At 38.1% G+C, this 18,937-nt stretch overlaps 1 protein-coding gene across 3 annotated transcripts in view; it reads right to left on the bottom strand.

Moving 5' to 3' along the window:
- Cntn1 (contactin 1) overlaps positions 1-18,937 on the bottom strand; it is a 304,667-nt gene that overhangs the window by 14,017 nt on the left and 271,713 nt on the right. For all 3 annotated transcript variants that reach the window (XM_048444803.3, XM_085678791.2, XM_048444802.3), the window contains 2 exons: positions 17,603-17,715; positions 16,682-16,838 (listed from right to left, as the gene is read on the bottom strand). In XM_048444803.3, coding sequence (XP_048300760.1) covers positions 16,682-16,838; positions 17,603-17,715 — 270 coding nt within the window. The remainder of the gene's footprint in view (positions 1-16,681; positions 16,839-17,602; positions 17,716-18,937) is intronic.

Below are 18,937 nucleotides of genomic sequence, written 5' to 3'. Positions count from 1 at the left end.
ATTCATTCAACTCAGTTGTCTTGAGGATCTGAGCGTGGGGTTGACAGAAAGTTAGGGAGGTAAAAACCAATGTTTATGCCCCAGCTTGCTTCAGCACTAGGATACTTGGCAGTCTGATAGCAGCGGCATCAGAATGAGCGTCAGCTGATTCGTGAGAAGCAGCACCAGCAGATTTGTTCTTTAGTCATTTCTCTGGCCTTTGTTCTTCCCACGCTACAGTTTACTCTTCCGGGTTCACATACTCTTCCTTATTTGTCTACACCTGAACACTGAACATTTAAGATTTGCAATCCTGCCCCCAAGCAGAAAGTTCACTTGCCTGGAATTCAACAAGGAGTATGGAGTAAAACCTCGTATTAGTGAGGTGGATATTAAAATTTCCCTCAGGCCAGATAACAAAACTGTTATCTTTACAATGTCTACAATATTTTGAAAACAGTTAAAATAATAGCCTTAATTCTTTCCACATTCCCTTGTGTTTGTGTGTGTAGCACGTGTGTGCCATGGGCAAGTGTGACAAGCACAGCCTAACTTGGTGGTGTCACTTCTCACACCCCTTTTAAGTGGTGGAACTTAGACCACAGACTTGGAGACTGGGGCCCTTCTACTTATCTAGACATCTCACCAGCCCAGAAAAGAAGGGAGATTTTTAACTTTCTTATTACAAACAAGAAATTTGATAAGGTGATGGACATGTTCATGGTTTCATTGAATTTGTAATATATTTATAGATCGAAATAGATTTATCCTGTAAATATACACTATTTTACACTTAAAAATAAATATATAAAATAAAGTAAAAAAAAAAAACTAAACGAAATCCAATGGAAGGAAGTATCTTTTTAGTAAACCAGACTGCCCTTGAACTCACAGAAATCTACATGCTTCTGCCTCCCAGGTGCTTAGATTAAAGACATGTGCCACCACCTCCTGGCTACTCTAACTAATTTTAGAGTTTCTCAAAAAGTAAACATATACAAAATCTGAAATTGAAACAGACTCGAGTTTTAGGTATAGTGGAATGTTCTATATTTGATTCCCCCCTTTTCATCTTAGGATATGTTTTGTTTTGTTCATTCTAATATCTATGTAACAACTTGCATATTTTGATTTTAATTATCTTCTTGTCTCTTTGAATCTTTGAGATAGCAAAAGTACTAATCTCTATGGGGAAGAAAAAGCTTTAGACCAACTCCTTGTTCTGTCAGTAGCTAATTTGTAACCATGGACCACAAGGACAGTTTGGAAAGACTGTGATCTTTGGCTGTTTCAGTTCTTCAGGATGTGGACAAGGAATTATCCAAATGACAGCCTTTCATCTTAGGAGTCTGAAGGTTAGCATCCTGGTCATGCAGCTTTGACTCTAAGACGACTGTAATAGTTAAGGATTTCAGGCGCTGAGCCATAAAACCTTCAAACTTATTTGTTAGGTTTCTCCTTATTTATAATAATCGAACACGGTATTAGTCTGTGTGTATACATCCAGAGCTTGATCATATATGCACTAGTGGCTTTGGTGGTTTTTTCAAAAGAGTGAAAACCATTAACAGTCTTGCCTCTTCTACTTGTTGGGCAATTGGGAACCTAGAAGCCAAGCAAAATAGCCATTTGTACTGTTGGCAGATGTGTGCAGTTTGCTGGCAGTGTATACTGCAGGGGTATTTACTCCACGCTGTTGACTTTAGCCCTTCCCCACCAGAAGATGCCAGACTGCCAGGCTGCACTTCCTCTCAGAAGAAACTGAGTTGTTACCACAGAGTGACTACCCATGATTTAGCGGGAAGTACAAAAGTAACCACACTTAAAACTTCAATTCTGATAGGAATTTTTGGCAAAGTAAAACTATAATTATGAGGACTTGTAGAATTGGCCTAGTACATCTTAAGACAGCAAGGTGACAGGTTGGCAGGAGTGTGAAGTTTGGGGTAAGAGAGGATGCCATTGCACACTAGCCCTGCTTACTTGACTATAGAACCTCTCACAAGGCTCTGATCCTCTTTGAGCTGGAATATGGAAAGTGGAATACTTTTATACTAGGTGTGTGAGAGAATTATGTTTAAAAACTATGTTAGTATATACTGTAAAAGCATTATGAATTTAATTTGTTGATTCAAAAAGGTTTTATGAGTATTTACTGAAACTATATGGAGCCTGGAGTAAGACACAATGTCCTCGGGTTTAAGGCTTAGGTTTCTATTCATCCAATGTACAGCATGCCAATGGACTTCCTGGGTTTGTTTATTCATAGCATACGCCAAATCTTCACCAATGGTACAGGATTTCTGCTTGACATCCCTAGGAATCAGAGCATGTTGTTACACAGGCTCTGAACTTGGCTCTGGGACTTGCTCATGGCTAGATTATTCTGCACACAGTCTGTGTAGACTTTGTGGAAAATACCCAACTGCTACCACAGCCATTCTTTCCTAAGCTCGGTTAAAGTCTGACAATGTGGAGGCTTCCGATGCCATTCTCTTATGGCAGACTCATGAAACAAATAGCATCTTTCCCCTGCTTCTACCTTCACTTCTGATGCTATCAGGTTTGAGGTTCAGTGGTAAAATATGGAGTGAACGAGAAGGTTGAAATTGTTGTGTTGTTACTTGCCGAGATGTTAGCCCTTTCTTAGAACTTAGTTTTAGAGGCCAACAAAGCATACCTACCATCACTTCCTTCTCATTTGTTCTACTGTGTTTCTTTTTTATTGTTGGGTTATGTGGTGTGCTGAATAGAGAAAGAGGAAAAAGAAAAATAGATTCTGTTTGGTCACCATGTAATTGTCCTTACACTTATTGTAAGTGTGTCTAAACAAGAAAATTCAAACTAAAGGGAAAGATTTACATTTCCATGAAGTCACAGAAATATTTTCCATTCTTCTTTTTCACAAATTTAAAAAGGCAGTCTTTGCTGATCTTAACATCTGCATATGCCTGAGATCATGACAGGACATAATCTGCAACTAGGTGAGACAGCTGGATCTGTAATACTGTGCTGTGGGACAATGATCTTGTACCCTGATGGAGGAGGGTCATCTGTCTATGTGTTACTTTCATTGGTTAATAAAGAAACTGCCTTGGCCTTCGATAGGACAGCAGCTTAGATAGGTGGAGTAGACAAAACAAAATGCTGGGAAAAAGAAGCAGAGTCAGGGAACTGCTGTCATAAAGTTGCCAGGTCAGACATACTAAATCTTTCCCCGTAAGCCACAAGCTCGTGGTGACATACAGATTATTAAAAATGGGTTGAATCAAAATGTAAGAGTTATCCAATAAGAGGCTACAGATAATGAGCCAGACAGTATTTAAATAAAACAGTTTCTGTGTAATTATTTCGGGTAAAGCTAGCTGGGTGGCAGGAACTGGGCGGGACAAAAAGCAGCCTGCCCATCCTTGCTACAGAGGGCGCCAATTGAAGGGCGTGGTCGATCAGTAGTTAAAAATTACCCAGACTAGTTTAATATAAAAGGTTTAGCTTTAATAAACAGAAAAAGGAAAACTTACAAAACCAGGGTTCCAGCAATCCAAGAATGCAGGGGGCAAAGAGGAAGCGGTGAACGCACCTGGATCTTTTATTTGTTTTGTGTGGCCCCATGGGGACACACCCTAAGCAGAATGTGATTGGCTGAAGTTCCCCATCAGTACCCTGTAATGATTTGTCACTCACGTTTTTTAATAAAATGCTCATTGGCCAGTGGCCAGGCAGGAAACATAGGCAGGGTGACCAGAACAGGAGAATTCTGGGAAGAGGAAAGGCTCAGTCTGCAGTTGTCACCCAGACACAGAGGACGCAAGATGAGAATGCCTCACTGATAAAATGTACCAAGCCATGTGATTAACACAGATGAGAATTATGGTTAATGTAAGATATAAGAGTTAGTAAGAAGCCTGAGCTAATAGGCCAACAAGTTTATAATTAATGTAGGCCTCTGTGTGTTTCTTTGGGACTGGGTGGAACAGAAACCTCTACCAACAAATGGCCTCAACGTGGACAACTACATGCTCATAAAACCTGAGAGAGCTTGTGAAGTAATTCTAGACACAAAAGAATAGAGAAAACATGGCTTCTTGGTAGCAGCATTTTCTTAGGTAAGGTCTGTTTGCTAGAGGCAAGCATATCTCTTTTAAGAGAGGTTTCCTGACTCAACTTTAGCTGCAAAAATCTTGCAGTTCGTTTAAAAGGCCCTGCCACCAAATACTCAAATGATGTTTATAAATAGTCAACAGCATGCTTCTTGGTGGTGACAAAGACCTTGAAACTCCATAGAGTTGTGTCAATAAACTTGGTTCAAGCCAGTACCTCTGCCATGAAGCTAGACTTTCAGAAAGCTAAGGAAAGGGGTGTATCTAGCTGTCAAAGTCACGGTTTTAATACTAGCTATATTGCTTAGCAAATTAAAGACTCATATGGTCAGAAAAAGAGGGATATACAGTAAAGACAGATTCAGATGAACAAAAATGTTTAAACAGTTTACAGTGTGTTTAAAAATATAGGTAGGCTTGGGAGAGAAAAGAAAAGGGATAAAGTTCTTGAACAAAAAGAAAAGAAAGAGAGTAGTTGGGTGTGGTGGCACACACCTTTAAACCTAGCACTTGGGAGGCAGAGGCAGGCAGATCTCTGTGAATTTAAGGACAGCCTAGTCTACAGAGTGAATTCCAAGACAGTCAAAGATACATAGAGAAACCTTGTCTTAACAAATCAAAAATTAAAAATAAAAATAGAGTTTAAAATAAAGTCATGTAAAGATGGAAAATGCACAGAGAATCTGAATATTTTATATTATTGTGCTGACTTTGAATTGCTTGATAGCTGAGAAAGGAGCAACAGCTGCTAAAAGATATTTTATTATAAATGCTGCTGGATTAATCCAACATACGTATTTTGAAAATGCATTGACTTCAAAATTAAGTCAAAAGTCATGTTACTTTGGAGAAGAGGTTTTGCTTTTGTTTCCACAGGAAATGAGAGGCTGTGAATTCATTCTTAGTTAAGAAAAATCAGGTTTGATCAAGAGAAACCCCCTGAGAAATCTCTGATAGGAACAGATGGCCCAGATGATCCAATGTTTTAGAGCACCTCTGTTGGTGTTTTCTCTGTGTTCTACATTCAGAACAACATCAAAACTGCTGGTTGAGGTAATCAAGCCTTACAGAATATTCTAATCAGGACTTGGCCATTATCCTAAATTTTCTTTGAGTCTCCCTAAGACTATCAGCGTCCCAAATCAAAAGGAAGTAGCCTAGAAAACTATGTCAACATTCCCCCCCAAAAATGGTTAATGAATGTTTGTCTTTGTTTAGAGTGTTGGTTATAAATTGTTTTAGATAATGGTCTGAAAATAAGCTGAACAAAGAAGATTAGATTCAGAGTTCTTGTTTTGAAAACATGGGTGGGGAGTGCTGTGGGACAATCATATTGTACCCTATAAAGATTTGTCACTCATATTGGCTTAATAAAATGTTGATTGGCCAGTAGCCAGGCAGAAAGTATAGGCAGGGAAACCAGGACAGGAAAAGTCTGGGAAGAGAAAAGGCTCAGTCTGAAGTCGTCACCCAGATGCAGAGGAAACAAGATGAGAATGCCTCATTGATAAAAGGTACCAAGCCATGTGGCTAATACAGACAAGAATTACGGGTAAATGTAAGATATAAGAGTTAATGAGAAGCCTGAGCTAATAGGCCAAGTTTATGATTAATGTAGGCCTCTAAGTGTTTCTTTGGGACTGAATGGCTGTAGAGCCAGGAGGGACAAAAACCTCTGTCAACAACTTTCCATCACTGATTTTCTTCCTCTACAGTTTTAGAGAGCTCTTGACCCCATTTCCACTCCTAAATTTTTAACATTTATCAAGAATCTTTTCCTCAGTTTTTTTTTTTCTGACCCACTTCTTCTTTTCTGTTGGAATGTTCACTTGTTAAAACAGGTTTTGCCATCCTTAGATAATAGTAAGCCTTGGTCATTTTGAGAAATCATGGAAATGTCATTTGATAGGTGTAGGGAGAGCTTTAACTCAGTCTTGAATATCATGGGAGAGGGTTTCAGAGAGGCTTCTGGGAAATGTACTTCATTTTAAGAAGGAACTTAAGAAACAATGCTGTCTTCTTTTGGGAGTATTTATTAGCATCTGCATGGGAAAGGTAATTCCTGAAATCGCTGAAGCCTCTGGAAACCAGTGACAAGGCAATCTGTGAGTGGTGCTGAGACCTTGTAAGAAAGAAAAGATGGCAAAACTTGCTCCATTACATGTTTGAAATACTGTCCGTATCAGGATAAAGCCAACCTATTTCAGGCAATTTTGAGTTTTTCTACCCATGAAAAGTTTTCTGCAGGACACAGATGCTTCTTAGATATTGTTCTTTAGCGAGAAGTAATGAGTCTGTGTTTCCCCTCATTTATTATATTAACAACACCATCTGACAGCTTTGGGCAACACTAACAAACATCTGTTGTCTCGATTTCTGTATTTTAATTTCATGATACACTAAAAATAAAGTTATATAACTATGTAGTTGGTTCTCTGATGAATTTTGGTTCCTTAGTTTATACCATAGCTCTTTCTTTGTCTACTTCTACTGATGTGTGTAGGTGTGTAAGAAGAACACTGGGCACAGAATGTGTAAACTGGCTCCTGATTGCCCCCAATCATGTATTTTCAGGAGACAGATCTGTCTTAGGATGTGTTTCTGATGGCCAGTTAAGCAGATGGGTCTGCTTGTTTATATAAACCTTCAAAATCAGAAAATTCCAATTCACACTTCTCATCAAATCATCAAAAAATACTATGTGGGTCTTCTTCCAAGCAAATCCTAAATATAATGTTTTCTCAACTCTACTGTTCCCCCACTCATCAAAATCTAATTTAATTTTTGTTTCAACCATCACTGTGGGGCTTCTGTTTCCAAAGATCCGCAAATATTTTTATCTGTGTCATGCTCAAAGACTGGCTAAAAATCTCTTTTGCAAAATACAAATCTTATCATGTAAATTTTTACTGTTGAATGCTTTCATGATGTCACTTTATATCTGGAATACTACCAAAATCCCTTAGTTAAATCCTGTATAGTCCTGATGGCAAAGAGTTTCCTGCTTCCCTTACCTAACTTGGCTGATCTCCTTATGACTTCCCCATGGCTTGTCTGCAGCCACAGGTATCCTTGAACATCCATGTTTTCTCTCACATCAAGGCTCTGTGATAGTCTTTGTCACATAAATGGATGGACCTCCCTCTCCTCTCTATCGCCTTTTCAGCTACATCTTGGAGCCAGCCTCTCCAGATAGTCTCACAAAAACAGTAGCCACCTCCTTATCCTTCTACATTCATCATCTAACACTGTGTCATATATTTGATATTAAAGACTTTATTCGGGTCTTTGGAACAAAATTTATCAGATTTGCTTAGAGAAGACTTTGCCTTCACTGTTTACAAATAATGGGTCTCCTAAAACTGCAAATGACCATTGTGTTGTGTTGTTGGCTCTAAAATACATTTATAAAAGTTTTAATCTTTTAATTCCTCAGAATATGATCTCTGGTACCTCAGAATGTGACTGTATTCATGACAGGGTCTTTAAAGACATATTTAAGTTGAAATTTAGGTTATTAGAATGGATCTTAATCTTAATCTTGACAACAGGAGTCAAGGAAGAGATGTGAATCTACATACAGGGCAGACTTTGTGGACAGGCATGATGAAACAACCTTAGAGAGACCTCAGGAGAAAACATTCTGGACCCATTCCATCTTGGGTTTCTAGCCTCTAGATTAGAACTGAGAGGGAAAAAAAATTTCTAGTTTTAAAGCCATCTGTCTGTATCACTTTGTCATGGCAGCCCCTAGAAAATTAATAGATTTCTAAAACACCAGGTGAAAAACATTTTTACTGAGAAGATTCTGGGTCCTTACGGGTTACAACTTTGGAATATAGAAAATAAGTCAATATTTCACAAAACACAATGTAGAAAAGATAGCAAAACACCCACATGCTCACCAGCTAAGGAAAGGGAACACGGGCAGCACCAATGGTCTCTTCCAACTTCTCCCCAGGGTCCCCAAAAAGGAAGTTTTTTGACTTCCTCTGAGCCCGGTACTACTCATTCCTTCTGTGGGAGTTCTGTAGGCAATAAATGTGCCTTCCCCAAACACAGCTTTGCTGTTCTCTGCTTCTAAACTTGACATCAATGGACTCTGTAGATATTCTTTTGTGACCTACTGCTTAATTCTACAGTTAATATTTTTAAAAATTCTGGTGGGAAAGTCCTCACGTGAAATAGGATAAGCCACATCAGTTGTTATCAGTAGCAGACTAAAAGTTTTGCTATAAATACTCTGTGAAAATTCTACAGCCTTAACTCATTAATAAGCATGACATTTTCAAAAGATTTATTAGTATGCAGCCTAGCGAAGAGCATGAACAGAATTTCAGAGAGAAGCAACCATTAATAGCTACTGAGGCGACAACACAAACTGCTTCTTCACAAGTGCCTGAGCATGCATGTGTGGGGGCATGGTCATACATTGCCTCTTGTTGCACCTGACTTCTACCTAGTGATGCACCAAGCACTGTTAGCATTGATTTCACTGTGAATAATCTTCTCATGAAAGATCCAAAACCAAAACCAACCAACAAAACAAAATAACTACTTAACATTAACATTCATCTCAGTAGTAACAAAACTACAAACTAGCGTTGGCTTAACTAGCCATGGATTTGAAAATATGACATGATGCTATAAAAAAATCTCTAATGGTAAAATGTCATCATCATCTTTTGTATAATTGTCAATTGCCCAAGTCTGTGCTCTGTCTTTGAAAGGGCATCATCATCATCATATGACTACAATTCCTGAAGGCTTTCTGTTTTGTAATTTTAATGATGCAGTTGAGACCAGTGAATCGGGAAGGAGTTGGGTCTTGGGGTGACTATAACCCAGACATATTTATAAGACATTGGAAGAGGGGAAAGGAAGAAAAAGGAGAATGAGGAGGAGGAGGAGGAGGAGGAGGAGGAGGAGGAGGAGGAGGAGGAGGAGAAGAAGAAGAAGAAGAAGAAGAAGAAGAAGAAGAAGAAGAAGAAGAAGAAGAAGAAGAAGAGAAGAAGGAGAAGAAGGAGAAGAAAGAAGGAGAAGAAGAAGAAATGAAGAAGACACCACCCTTACTTTGCATACCCACTTCATCAATCATTTTTAACAGCCCACATTTGGCCGAGGTCAGGATTGCTTTGATGGTCAGATGGGAAGCCTACTGGCTTTTGGGGGTAATGTGTGGAATTCTCTTGGGGTCTATCCACTCTTGTGTGAGAGAGGATGCAACATTCTTATCCCTAAACAACGCTACTAGGAGGAGACTTGGAGACTAGGGGGAGCAGTAGTAATGCCCTGTAGTGGCAGAGGTCTGTGGGCCTCGGGGGTGTGAGAACCAGAGAGGAAGCTAGCCTGGGGTGATAAGGCTGGTGGATGAGCGGGTTGGAGACCCTGAAAATACAATTTCCCACCTTCTCAAAGCCATCAGACAGCCTCAACGACCATATAATTACTTTCTTTGTAAGACTGTCACTCAATGCTTGATGAAGACAGAGATTGTTGTCTTTCCTGACAGAAACCTAACTGATGAAGGAGGCACATGGAAGAAGTTTGTAGCAACCTGTGGCTTTATATCTGGACCTTGACTTGACTAGATACTAGCTGTAGCCTTATAAAACAGATCAAAATACAGTACTCTATAGGCTACTGACAAGTCTAGTGGCTGCTTTTAAACTGTGTGGACTGGAACTTGGTCTCCTCCTTGGAAGTGCAAGTCCCAATAAAAATCTTTAAGGAGAATAACATGGCAGGAAGACTGAGATGGAATCCAGGCTATTCTGTTCTTCTTGTATCTATCTGTTCTTGTTTCTTCTTGTTATTCTATTCTTCTTGTATCTCCACTGTTACCCTCAATGTCTCTGCCACCAAACAATACAGAAGTCCCTGTTCTTCTGCCAGTCTCCTGATCATGATGGACTTTCACCACCCTTTCCTCTCCTGGCACACCCATTCTCACTATTGAGTTCATTTCTTTAGATCGCAGGATAAATTCTACTTCTTGGAGTATGCATCTAATCATCCTTTCAAAGTCAGATTTACCTTTTTTACACATCAACAGCCAGTTTTGTCCTGTAATTTTGATTGAATTTGTTGGTTAGTTTATTATTTTTCTTCCTAGCTTCAGGAGGACTTGCCACATGATAACTCACAGAAAGGAAAAGTTACTAACTGATTGACCAGTAGACAAACCATCTCACTATAGAACCAAAGCAGTACAAGAACCTGCCAGAAGACTTTAGTTTCTCGAGGGACATTCTATTTGCATATTATAATACTAAACCATCATTCCAAAGATTTAGGCTGTACTTCATAAATAGAAACTGTTTTAGCTAAGTAAATCTTGGAAGATTATTTTTAGTCTAACTTCCTATTCTTATATTTTCTAAGGAAAATTTCAACCAACTCCTGCCTAAAGTGTTAAGTAAAAATGCCAAAGAAAATAATGAGACTTACTCTGTGAACTTCATTGCAACTGATAGATCCTTAGTGGGAACTCTGGAAAACTCTTGTGAGTTAAGGCAGACTTCTTGTCTATTGCCTGATGAAACCATAAGATGTGCTGCTCAAGAGAACTGGCACATATCTTCTTAAGTATTAGCTAGACTATGGGGCACCTGAGGCTGAGGAACTTCTCACGGTCATGTTAAACTGGCCATCAAGTGTGGCTGGGAATTGTCTCTTGAAGTCTAATCTGTTTGCTCTATTCGAGGCATTTCTCCCCCATTTTTATGCTCAAAGGCTCTCCAAGAGGAAAAGGCTTTGAGATATTATTGATGACTTAGTGTTAATGAAGGGGATTCTATTTCAGAGTCAATTTAAATGGAAACTAGTTTTCAACCAAGGAATATATAAACTAGATTCATCTTCTCAGACTTCCATTTAGCTCCCTGACAAAAAAAGTAAAACTATACAAAATAGTTGAATATATATATATATATATATATATATATATATATATATATATATGGAACCATTTGGTTGGACTGGGCCTAATTATAAATAAAATATGTTAGACTATGTCCACGGGCTTTCAAGAAAGTCATTTGGATATAACACCATTGCCAAATAACAAACCATTCTAATAGCGGTGTGCATTTATGAAGTTGTAGTTTTCATAGCAATTGCACTACATAATATTCTGTAGTTAAGAAAGCAGATAAAGTCAATTAATAACTAACTTTCCCTCTACACACATAGTACCATACACAAGTAGAAGCTCAGAAGAATTTGATGTTTTGAGAATGCTTATATAGCTGAGCATAGTGGTGCACACCTCAATGGGAGATGGAAGCAAAAGGGTTGGGGTTCAAGTTCATCCTCAGCTACATAGTAAGTTCAAAGACAGCCTTGGTCAAAGGTCAGTCTACCTAAAAATATAAACAAAAACAAAAAAAAACAGAACAAATAAGTCAAAAAAAAAAAAAACCTTGAAAATGCCCATATGAGGTGTATCTGCAAAAGTGCATGGTGGCATATGCCTTTTTAAATATCAGCTCTTGGGAGGCAGATGCATGAGGATATTCGTGAATTTGAGGTATATCTTCTATACATAGTGAGTGTTAGGTCAACTAGTGCCGCACAGTAAGACTTGTATAAATAGTAAAAGGGGAATATAGCAATATGGATTTCAAGTTTAATGTATGGAACATATCTCCACCTTCCACTGACCTTTTTTTCTGTTTATACTGTATTAGTTAGACACTGGGAAAGAAAGCATGGGAATGAAGAGGCTAAACATCCTACATTCCTACACAGTACTCTCATATTTTTCTCTTCTATTGGACTGGAGAGAGAAAAGAGAAAAGACAAAATGTGTTTTCCAATTCAGTGTAAAGTCAGTGGCTTTGGATATACAGTTTAACCTAATAGCTTAGAGTTACCCAAAATAACGTATTCAATGTTTATGTAATTTCTAGCAGCATTGAATTTTATTACCAATAATTAAATTTCTGATTTATTAAAAGGCATAAAGTTAACAAAATGAATATATAGTAGTTTTAAATGAAAAGGAAAAATGCCCCACTTTTTCAAAAATAAAGCTTAAAATTCGCCACGCTTCTTTCTGGTCCAGGCAACATCAGCTTTGAATCATTATATGGCTGCAACCTTATAATTTATCTCCTTAAATTATATATATATATATATATATATATATATATTTCTATGTAGAAATCATTATACACACATATATATATATATTTATAAATTTATATAAAACTTTAAGGTTTTATCTATAATGTTTTCCCCACCTTAAAGCTTTCAAATGTTACTTCTCACCCTTGGAAAGAAATCCAGACTAAAATTTCTCTGAAAGACATCCTTGTTTGTGCTAAGATGGCCTGTTTAAAACTAAAAATGAAAATCAATGCTTAAAATATGGAGTTCACACATGACTCATTTTATAGATGACTCTCTGTGGATCAGAGAGTATCATTGTTAACCAATAATTTAATATTACTATCAAATATGAGATCATGTACATTAAATTACTGACTTTAATTTATAACATTGTAGCTTCTTATAATTTTAACTTAATTTATAATGAAGTGTAGCAGTGTCAGATTTTTAAGACATGTAGAGTTTATTAGAGATATCAAACTTTTGATGAAAGCATTGCAGTATTTTGTTTACTTTGAGCTGTACTGGAAACATTTAATAAGGGACAATTCATCACAGCAGAAGATGATGCTCAGGTTGAGAAGAAATGGAATTATGTATTTTGTTTCTATTAAAAAAATTAATAAATATCTTAACATTCATATGAATTAAGTTTGTAGATATACACATTGCAGAATGCAAAGTGTGTGTTCTTCAGGGAAATGCATCCATGTCCAGAGAACTAAATGATAGCCTTTGGGTGCACAAAGACTTTTTCTAGTAGAAATCATTAATTAATGAAACAGGTATTTATCAAAATCCCTTATATGCCAACAGTCCTCTGAGTGCTAGAGAGCCAGTGAGCAAATGAAGCAGACAAGCCTTAATCTCATGGAATTTGGTTTCTAAACAGGATGAGACATGCATAAATTAATATACACACATAGTTAATAAACAGGATAATTTTAAATTGTCCTAAATGTTAGGAAGAAGTTACTGCATGTTTTCAACCTATGAAGGAGAATTATTATAAACAGGTAGGTGTATGAATTTAATGAATATAGAAAACGGTTCAGAAACACTGAAAGTGACAGGAATGAACCTGCCATGCCAGATTTCTCCAAAGACCTCCAGTCAGAGACAGGTAGCACAAATGCCCCAATGTAGAAATGACATCACTGGATCCAAATGATGAAATCAATAGACAGGAGTGATTGGTAGCACAGATTGTGTAGGACATTGTGGGCCTTGGAAAAAATTTAGATGTTCATCCTATGGCATCTCAGAGCAGAGTTACACAGTCTGATTGTGTCTGAAAAGACCCCTCAGATGGTGCCCAGAAAATGGTGTACTGACTAGTTTTATGTCCACATGATACAAGTTAGAGTCATCTAAGATGGGAGGGGAGTCTCAGTTGAGAAAATGCCACAAATAATTGGGCAGTAGGGCATTTTCTTAATTAATGATTGGTTGGGGGAGGACTCAGCTATTTTGTTTCTATTACCCCTTGACTGGTTGTTCTGGGTTGTATAAGGAAACAGGCTGAGTGGGTCATGGGAAGCAAGAGAGAAAGCAACATTCCCTCCACCACGCCCCATGGCCTCTGCATCAACATCTACCTCAAGGTTCCTGCCTTGTTTGAGTACCTACCCTGACTTCCTTTGATGATGAACAGTGATGTGGAAGTATAATCCAATAAATCTTTTCACCCCCGGCTTGCTTTAGTTATAAAGTTTCATCACAGCAATAGGAATCCTAACTAGAGCAGGTAGTGAGCAGGCACAATGGCTGAAGTGAAAACCTCAGAGTGACAGTAGAGAGGGAGACATAAAAACCTTAGCAGGCGGTGTGGCATGTGTCTGCCTCACTATCAGCATTTTACATTTGTGCGTTTGAGGGGCAGCACAGTGCTTGTGGACATTACTATCAGGAAATGCGCTAAACCCCTGCCTACAGACTTCAGGCAGAAAATGAGAGAAGAAAGCTTTAATGTTCTTTAAACTTGCAAGGAGGCCTAGAAATAACACAACCTTGGATATACTCTGCTCATGGCAAATGATGTTGACTTATAAGCTTGCTTATACACAAGCGTTACAAGAAAATTCTAGAGTGATGCAATCTCTCAAACATCTGCCACTTTGATGTCTTGGTACAGTTGTGATTAGACTGTAACAAGCCACTGAAGTTCTGAAGAGAGAAGCTATTCTTTAGTTGACAGATGTAAGGGAGGAAATATTCTAGGCTTGTCTGCAGTTTTCTACAAAGGAAGGAAGCATCTGTGGGACTGGAGTGTCTAATTGTCACTGCAGTGAATGTTTCCTCCTGAGAGCCAATTGGTCAATCCTTATTGCATAAAAGATGTTAGTTATATTAAAAAGATTAAAGAAAAAGTAGCAAATGCTCAAAATATATTCCTGCCTAATTATTTTACTGTAGTTTAACATTACCAGTGTCTGGAGGTTGTATCCACACCCACTGAATCATAGGACACTGATAATTTGTAATGCCGTGCTACCATGTAAAGTCTTTGTTAAACACTTGCTGAAATCACATTGAAGCCTGAGGTTAAAGGTGAAGCTACTTACGTCATAGAGATGAGTTGACACTACCAAGTAACCAAGTAGGCTCCTCCCTTGGAAAGTCCGAAGTTGAGTGTTTGCCCACTCATTGTGCCACGTGCTGCCACGCTAGATGTGCCACGCTAGATGTCACGTGCTGCCATCACTTGGTCATATGCATGGCTCAAATGTCTCTAAACACAAACTGCTGGTTTGAAACCTTGCAGCAGGTTCTATTTTCCCCAAGGAGCAAATAAAAGTAAAATGCAATGTTGCTTGCTGTTAAAGCTCAGAATTTAGAAAATGTGTTTAAAGTACTATGACATCATCTTCCTTTATCAAAGAGTAATACATGAAAAGAAGGAGCAACCATGACCCGATGCTGGGGAAAGGTCTCATTACAGTCATAGAATGAAATAAGTACATTTAAAGAGGAAATAGAGAAGTAAAACTCTGGTTAATTATTTAAATTTAACCTTACAATAAAAGCATGATAAAAATGTACGAACATCTCTTATTTATAATAGAAAACTATGGAAGGGGTAGATAAATTGAATATACTTGTTTGAAAGGCTATATGTCTATGTTTAAAATTTCTAAAATCTTGAACGATACAGGGACATTCAGAGGAAAATAGAGAATGCAGCACAGTCTATTGAAACATACCATAATTGTCCAAGGCTGCCGAGACCAGATAGATATTCCCTAACTTTCTTAGGAATCTTTAAGTTCTAAATTTTTGAAAAGGTAGAATAATTAAAATGAAAAATTACCTGTATTATCCTATCACTTTCTATTTGAGGAAAATATATATGTGATATGGTGGGCTTGAGGAGAACTTGGCTCATGGGAGAAGCAACAATTACTGTCTGTCATTGTCTCAAGGCATCTTTTGTTTGCTCAATATGTAATAACACATTTGTCTACTTAGCTATGAATCACTCTTCCCAATCATTGCTTTCATTGATTTAGTATCTTCTATTTTTGTATTCTCTAATCAAATTCTTAAGTTCACAAAAATTTTAATTCAATGCAGTAAACATAAATAAGGAGGATATAAAGTCAGGCAGTGGTGGCGCACGCCTTTAATCCCAGCCCTTGGGAGACAGAGGCAGGCAGAGCTCTGTGAGTTTGAGGTCAGCCTGGTCTACACAGTGAGTTCCAGGACAGGCTCCAAAGCTACAGCAATACCCTGTCTTGAAATACCAAAAATAGATAAATAAATAAATAGGATATAAAAAAAATCTTAAAAAGTAAGCAAACAATACTGTAAAAACAATGTAGAAAAGGAATCCCTGTCTCAACTACACAGAGTTTAACCAAGCCCATGATGGCAAACACCCATAGAAAAGCATTGTGTAGATTAAACCACAATATAAGGATCAATGTAAAGGAGAAATAATCTAATGTCTTTCTGATTACTATAGTAATGTACATGGAACAGAGAAAGATAAGCCAGAAGAACACAAAATGGATCAGTAGATTTCTTCTTGAAATATAAAATAAAATTTGAATATTATTAGATAATTGCCTACTACTCTTTTTGCTTTTAATGTCTTATATTTTGAGTGTCTTATTCATTTTAAGATATTTAATAAAAATGTATTCAAAGTACAAATATAATATTTATGTAATATAGTGATCACCACAATCCAGCAAACACCTCTAGCGTCATCCATCTGAGACACACTCATCTTACACATTTTTAGCAGTTCTTTGACATCTAAATCACAACCAACAGGGAGGCACTCTGCTGTGAATTTGCTTTTCTCATTCATCAGAAATGGAACATCAAATTCTGTGGCACGCTTGGTATTTGAATTTCTTAGGAAAATGCTGATGTCATTGTCAATGTGAATGTCAGTTCTACCTCCGCTCTTGAGAAGCCATGCATAGGGCATGGAAACTCACAGGTAACGTAACAGAAACCATTCTGAGATATTGGCTTACCTGAAATTTTAACTTGAGACACTACTCCGTCTCCCCCGTCACTGTGTGCTCGGACCTCGACAACGTACTCTCCGTCTCTGGGGATGGGGACTTCTATGGAGTGCTTATGGGTTGAGAAGAGCTTGCCATCATGCTGCCCATCAGGTCTATAGAGTATCTACAGAGTCCCGAATTATGAAGAGTTAGTGGAGCCACAATTCTGAGCCAATGCCTAAAGTTAACATCAGCATACAATGCTTACTCTTTGGTTGATAAAAGTCAGCACTCTCAAGCTCTGAGGAAGCATTCATACCGTTGTGATTCCCTGAGAATGGGGGCCTGCTGCCCCTGGGGCTTGGTCAACAGCTTGTGCCACATCCTCAAATGCTTTCTGTTGTTCATTTGTTTACTTTTGTTTTGAAATGACTGGAAATATGCCATGAAAAAAAAAGATGTATCTTTTTTTCAGGAAAACATAAAATGAAAGCGTGTCACATTTTGAAATGGCTTAACAAAAGTTTTCTCAGTTTTAAGCCATTTCCACAATATTTCTTAGAGCTTACATAGCTAATACAATAGCATGGTATAGAGAATCCATGGGAATAACCCTGTCCTTCTAATTTTCAGTGAGGGAGGAAGGCAACACTATAATGGGTATCCCCAGCCAAATAAAAATGAGTGCATTCTGTCTCCTGTCTAAGCAATGATTACTCTGACAGCTCCATTCTTTAAAGGGGGTATTCTAATTGCCATAGAATTTTCCTAAAATCCATCAAGATAAATCCTTATCTAAAGATTTTTCATGAGGATCTGTCTTCTGACTGTGCTGCATGGGTAGAAAGAGAAGATCAAAGGTATTTTCCTGATAGCTGAAGCCACATACACCAGTGTTAGCAGGAAGAATGCGTATATGGACAATAAGCTAGGCACTTCCTAATTTACCTTGTATCCCGTCACTGTAGATTCATTTGACAGGGCAACAACATGATCCCACGTGATTATATAGCGGGAACCAGACCTCACCGAACTGATGATCCGTGGTGGCTGGCTGGGAGCTGTGGGAAGAAGGAACAGGTAATGAGTGATCACCGGATCAAACCTTGGTTTGACAAACTACATCACCTTAGGGGCTGTGGCGCTGAAGATGCTCTCAGCAACAGCAGCCCCCCTGAGGAGGATTTCATACGCAATGCACTGAGCGCAGCACGGCACTATGCATTCAAGAGTTCACTTAATTCTCCCAGTTGTTTGTGAGCCAAGGAATAATATTGTCTTTATTCTCTTCAATCAGATTTCTTTTTCTTCTGGTCTCTTCAGACTGTTGCTGTCAAGGTCCCCAATCTTGACCAAATCTAGTGGCATTTCTTGTAACCTTTTCCGACTCTGCAGAGTTGAAGGTTTTCTAGATCTCTTGCTCTTTTCTCAAATCCCCTGGGTCTTATTGACACTCCCGTGCCTCTTTGTTGTTGCAGTCTCCCTCATGGTTCACCGTGGGCTAATTCTGTGCTTTCTGTTCAATTTCCAGGTGTTGGAAGGGCCGCAGGTTTGATTCTGCACACACATCTCCGCTTTATCGGTGAAACTTTCTTAAGCATTTAAATACTCCTAGTCAGTCTAGAGCCCTAACCTATATGTTTTTCTCTGAACATGTGTTTAACTTCCTGTCTATATTGAATGTCTGATGTCAAAATGTAGTGTAAAAAGGATAAGTCGTTGGTCTTGTCACTTCAAATCTGCCTCTTAGGGACATTTTCTGTCTTTTGAAAAGTGCACAGGCATGCTTCTAGTTTCTCAAGCAAGAAGTTGGTATTTGTTCTTTTCTTCCAATTATTTCCAACACCCAAGTTATCAGGCTGTCTAGCCATCTCCACACGGAAAATAAATTCCACATCTCTCTACACTTCCCCTTCATACTAGCTGCCAATGGCTCTCTTCTCAACTCTGAAATGGCTCTTTTGTTTTTGCTCTGATTGTCATTGTCCTTTGTTAGGATGGAAGTCAGAATGATGGTTTCAAATAGTATAATTAGGTATATTTATGACTTTAAAAAACAGGCTATTATCACATTCAGAAAATACCCAGCCTTTAATGATGACTTACAAAGCACTGCACATTTTAAATTCCACACACTTCTCCCTTCATCACCTCAGAGCCAGGTTTTGGTCCTACTGGTGTTTCCAAAATTAAGTCTTTCAAGTTCTGCATACTTATTTTCTCTATCCAGAACAGTCTTCTCCCAGTTCGTCACCAAATGTGTCCTTCTTATTTTTTCATCGC

Source organism: Myodes glareolus, chromosome 19, assembly GCF_982192425.1.
Source record: "Myodes glareolus chromosome 19, mMyoGla1.1, whole genome shotgun sequence".
Lineage (NCBI taxonomy): Eukaryota > Metazoa > Chordata > Mammalia > Rodentia > Cricetidae > Myodes > Myodes glareolus.
The sequence above is the reverse complement of the archived record's forward strand: the minus strand, read 5'-3'. Positions and strand labels throughout refer to the sequence as shown.